At 38.2% G+C, this 5565-nt stretch overlaps 2 protein-coding genes across 2 annotated transcripts in view; both read left to right on the forward strand.

Annotated features, from left to right (window-relative positions):
- Positions 1–1713, forward strand: part of LOC119413785 (transcription factor LBX1-like) — a 2740-nt gene extending 1027 nt beyond the window's left edge. Inside the window, exon 2 of the mRNA XM_037680850.1 lies at positions 1140–1713. Within this exon, the coding sequence (XP_037536778.1) occupies positions 1140–1643 (504 nt within the window). The 3' untranslated portion in view covers positions 1644–1713. The remainder of the gene's footprint in view (positions 1–1139) is intronic.
- LOC119413748 overlaps positions 1–5565 on the forward strand; it is an 880117-nt gene that overhangs the window by 741286 nt on the left and 133266 nt on the right. The gene's annotated exons all lie outside the window — the stretch shown is intronic.

Consider the following 5565-nt stretch of genomic DNA (forward strand, 5'->3'; position numbering starts at 1 on the left):
TATATAATGCGTGTGTCTGTGTGATAATCATTGTGTTCCTATTTGGAAATGTTTAAACAAAGTGTGGATTTGTGTGAAGTTAGCAAGCTGATTGTACAAATTATTAGTTCTTCATAAATATATGCTAAAATTACAGAAGATAAATTTGAGAGAAGTCAATAAACGGGAAATTATTAAATTTGAACAATAAATAAATCTGATACCATTATACAGTGAAGTTTATTTACAAAACACCTTTCTCAGATTAAAATCATAATGTTCTTAAAAGACACAACTCAATTAATAAACCACAGCTGTTCAGTTATAAACAGATTTAGAAAAAAAGCTTATGAAAAACTTGTATTAAAATCGGAGTCAAACTTCATCCGAATAAAGAAAAATATCTTCAGCTGGTTATTTTTTAAGATGCAGTGCTGATAATAAATGAAATCATTTCACTGTGAAGTCAGTGAAGATTTTAAAATTAATTAAATAATTTAAGATAATAAACTCATCCAACTCTGTTTTCATATAAACTGCAAATATCGTTTTTGAATGTCATGAAACTAGATTTAGTTTGAGTCTGTGACCAAATCAATTCCCTCCGGGGTCAATAATGTATTTACTCATTAATTCATATTTATTATAAAGTATTTTCTCATTAATTCATATTTATAATAAAGTATTTACTCATTAATTTATATTATAATAATGCATTTACTCATTAATTAATATTATAATATAGTATTTACTCATTAGTTCATATTTATAATTAAGTATTTACTCATTAATTCATATTTATAATAAAGTATTACTCATTAATTCATGTTGATAATAAAGTATTACTCATTAATTCATATTGATAATAAAGTATTACTCATTAATTCATATTGATAATAAAGTATTACTCATTAATTCATATGATAATAAAGTATTACTCATTAATTTATATTGATAATAAAGTATTACTCATTAATTTATATTGATAATAAAGTTTTACTCATTAATTCATATTGATAGTTAAGTTTTTACTCATTAATTCATATGTTCTGGTGTTGCTTCACTTTGTGGTCTAATTCAGACGCATAAAAGACCTTTCCATTGACTCTAATCGATCTTATTGATTGATCCATGGTGCTGCTGCTGCTGACGCGCACCTGTGTGTCCTCTCAGGCCGGGATGGAGCTGCGCTCTTCGGTCAGAGGAACGCTCCCAAGAAGCGGCGGAAGTCGCGCACGGCCTTCACCAACCATCAGATCTACGAGCTGGAGAAACGCTTCCTGTACCAGAAGTACCTGAGCCCGGCGGACCGGGACCAGATCGCCCAGCAGCTGGGCCTGACCAACGCGCAGGTCATCACCTGGTTCCAGAACCGGCGCGCGAAGCTGAAGCGGGACTTGGAGGAGATGAAGGCGGACGTGGAGTCCGCGCGAGCCGCGGGGACCGTGGCCTTCGAGAAGCTTTCCAAGCTGGCGGAGCTGGAGAGGTGCGCGGCGGCGGGGGGGTTCACTCCGAGCCGCTCCGAGCCGCAGCGGGTCTATGACGGCCGCCTGGACTCGAACGGGCCGCGCACCTCACCTCCTTCACCCGCAGGACGGAGCAAGTGCTGCTCCGAGGAGGAGGAGGAGGAAGAGGAGGAGGAGGAGATAGACGTGGACGACTGAAAAGTGAAAAATGAGGTGTCCAGTTTCAGTGTGCGGGTATGCACTCAATGTAAACAAAGCATGGCTGGCTGTTGTCTGTAAACAAACATGACCGAATCAGACAAGCGTAGAACCTCAAAGACGTTTAGGTGGAAATATAAAAATTAATCTGCTGCTAAATGTGAAAGAAAAGAGAAAGATTGAGGTCAAGAATAAATATCTGGGATCCCACAGGGCGGTGGAGCGCCATAAAGACAGAGTTAACACACGAGGCTTTTCTACCAGACAGGTAAGTTTACAGTTTCAACCTAACCTGTTCATCTGATCATCTTTACTCAGTTTGATCGTTATAAACAACTCTTCAGTGAAAGTTGTTGTTCTTTTGTTTTCTGACTGTTTCTGTAACAAACCGACCGCCTGTTTCATGAACAAATGTTTATATTAACCACCAGTAAGGACAAAAAAACTGCAGATGTTTCCTGCTTTATGAATGTTCTGCATTTTTCATGGCATTGCATTGAATACCTTCAAATGGTTTCAGTGAAAGCTTTTATAATTTAAGAAGAATGTTTTGTTTTATGTTGAGATGATAATCAGTCGAGGTTTGATATATTTATAACACTTTGTACTCCTGAAGTGCCTTCAGAGTGGCTGATCAGCACTCCTCATGTAGAAAGTGTAAAATCATAATGTCAAATAAAAATAAAATACATTTAAATAATTTAAACCCGGTTTTGGTTGAATCATATTTTAGTTTGAATGCTCCAGACTGGCTCTCTTGTGGGAATCATTTTCAGTTTTGATCTTCAGTCTGCAGGGCCGGTCCAAGCCTCCATGGGGCCCTAAGTGAAATTTGATTTGGGGCCCTCTGCTAATAATGTGGATTACTGCAATCAACAGTCAGATGATCAGATCATTCACCACCTAACATGCTGACATATGTTTCATCGTGCTACTAAAAGTAACACAAGAAAAACAACACCAGTATGTGATGTGTTTTACAGCAAACATCATCTGGTTTATTATCTTTGGTTTCAAAGAACTGCAACAGGAATGTTCAAAATAATTTATAGTGTAAGATCAACAACAAACAACAGATAAAATAACTTGGATGCATAAAAATAAATTGAATTGTGCAAAAACAGACAAAATAAAATAAAAAGTAAAATATCAAGGAAATACAAAGTACTTAAATGATGTAAATGAACAATTACTTGAAACCACATAAAACGGTTTTAAAAAAGAAATTTAAAGTTGAATAATTAGTTTTTTTAACTATGTGAATGTATGTAACAATGTGCAAAAGCTGAACAAAATATTAAATAGAATCATATAGAAATCATTATTAAAAAAACAAAAACAATTCCACTTAGGGGGCCCCCTAGTGGCCCCAGGGCAGCTGCTTAGTTTGTTTAAGCCTTGAGCCGGCCCTGTCAGTCTGTGAAGAGCAGCGTGTCTGTGTATGTGTGTGTCCTCCGGCGGGTCCTCGCACACAAAGGCGTCCTGCAGGCAGCGTGTTGGAGGCCATATGGTTCTGATGGTCCTCTTCAGTTACGAGACACTTTGATGGATTCACTGAACGTGTCTTTTGGACAATTAGAGCCTCTTTGTGTCGCGCTCCGTGCAGACACACTCAGTTGTGACCCCGCTGACTTTGGAACATGGCCATGAATATGAATGGGCCTCAGCGGGTCATCAGAACTCCTGACCTCATCTGCACGCCATGTCCAGGTCCAGAGCTGACTTTGTGGGCTGAAGTGAGAGGATGAGTGGATCCAAATCACACATGTCTACCACACAGACATATTCATGTTTTGAAGCTTGGTTAAAATGTACGTTTCAACACAGAAACTGCTGCAGTCCAGCTGATTTTACATCACCTTTCAGAAGAACACCCAAGTGCTAAACTTACCAAAACACAATTAATACAACAGACACTAATTAAAAGAAGATTCAAGTAAAATTAAAGTAACTTAAATGTAAAGAGTGCAAAAAATTAAACAAGTGTTTTGAACATTAAAACGGGACATACAGGCAATTTAGTTCAATAGATCATAAGAATATATAAAATACTAACGGTTACTTCAAAGAGGGAAGTTTTAAGCTTTTTTTATTCAATTCAACTTTATTGTCCATAACATTCAAAGAAATGGAGATTTGTCTTATCTGGCTCATAAAAAACAACACAAGTTAAAAATGCCATAAAACTTTAAAAAGTTTTGCTAACACAATTAAAGGCATTCTAAAATACATGAAACAAGAAAAACAGCAGACAACAGTTTGTCATGTGAGGCTAGGTTTAAATAGGACCCTGTAAATTCACAGCAGAGGGAACAAATGACTTTTTATCCATTTTTCTTTACCAGAGGAACCAGCAGTCTTCTGACAGATGGCACCAACCTGAATACTGGTTGCAGTGGATGAACTGGGTCATTGTAGACCTGGATTGACTTGTTTTCCAGAACCTGACTGTACAGGTCTGTAGGCTGCATTTGTTGGTGACCAGTGAATTTACTACCTTGTTTGACCACCTGAGACAACTTGTTCCTGTCTCTGGCTAGAAGGTTCCCACACCATGAGACAAAATTAACCAGTATAAATAAAGGTTGAATGAATATTAAATGAAATGTGTGTTTAAAACGTCAACAGGAAATCGATTCCAGAGCGGAGGAGATAAAACTTCACCTCGTCTGGTCCCAGAGAAACAGTAAACCTGCAAACCTTGAAAGCCAAGTGTTTTTTGTGGGGAAGTAAAAGTTAAAAAGATCATAAATAAAATGGCACAATGCCAAAAAAGAGATTTATATATTAACTGGATTTAAATTGGAAAGGTAACCAGTGGAATGATTCTGAAGCTCGTGGTACAAAATGTAAACACAAGAAGAAGAAAAGGACGCCTGGTTGAGGTGGGGCTATGACGACATCATTGCTTTCTAAAGGTTATGTTTTGGCAGATTACATTAAAGCACAGGGTGTCATTTCAAGATCAGACACTCTGGGACCAGACACTCAAAAAAATGTTGTTTTTTTTACTCACAAATCATACGTTGTTGTAAATGTACTTTATGGGGACTTTGCATTGACTTCCATTCATTTTCTATAACCCTAACACCCCCCCCCCCCCCAACGAGACTTCTCCTGACCTGGTTTTGGTCCCCATAAGGAGCAGTTGGTTCCGTACAAAGTAACCTGAACACACACACACAAACACAATAATCATTGATTCAATCAGCCATTAAATTGAAGTTTGATGCACCGCCTCTCTCAGACTATCAGACCTGCTTCTGCTCCCCCCTTCACTTTCCACTTGGTGGAGTCCAGCACCAACTGGCTGCAGCCGAGACCCTTCAACACAACAAACATGCTGATTCTGTTCACCAGCTCTGCAGCACTGGTTTCGGTTTGTCTCTGACAAGTTTTCAAAAGAGCACGACGTGGAACTGTTCATGATGGAATGGGTCGTCGACACTTAAGTTGTTTATTTTATTAAAGCATCAGTTTATGTTTTGATTTCAATTCTAATTTTAAAAGGTGAAACATGTAATCTCCAAAAACAGTCTGCATTTTTTATTTTCTGTATTTCCTTGAAGGATCATCATCATCATCATATCTGGTGAATTGAAAAAAGGTAATCTAAAACATAAAACAAGAAACTGTTTTCATTTTCAAGTGGTGATCAGACTTCTTTATCTCCTTTATATTCATCCATCCATCCATCCATCCATCCATCCATCCATCCATTATCTTAACCTGCTTCTACCTTTTCAGGTCACAGGGGTCACTGGTGCCCATGTCCAGCTATCACTGAGGTGGGAGACATCCAGGACATGTCTCCAGTCCATCTCTCTCTCCCTCCCTCTCTCTCTCTCTCTCTCTCTCTCTCTCTCTCTCTCTCTCTCTCTCTCTCTCTCTCTCTCTCTCTCTCTCTCTCTCTCTCTCTCTC

The sequence above is a fragment of the Nematolebias whitei genome, chromosome 1 (assembly GCF_014905685.2).
Source record: "Nematolebias whitei isolate Nwh7 chromosome 1, NemWhi1, whole genome shotgun sequence".
NCBI classification, from domain to species: Eukaryota; Metazoa; Chordata; class Actinopteri; order Cyprinodontiformes; family Rivulidae; genus Nematolebias; species Nematolebias whitei.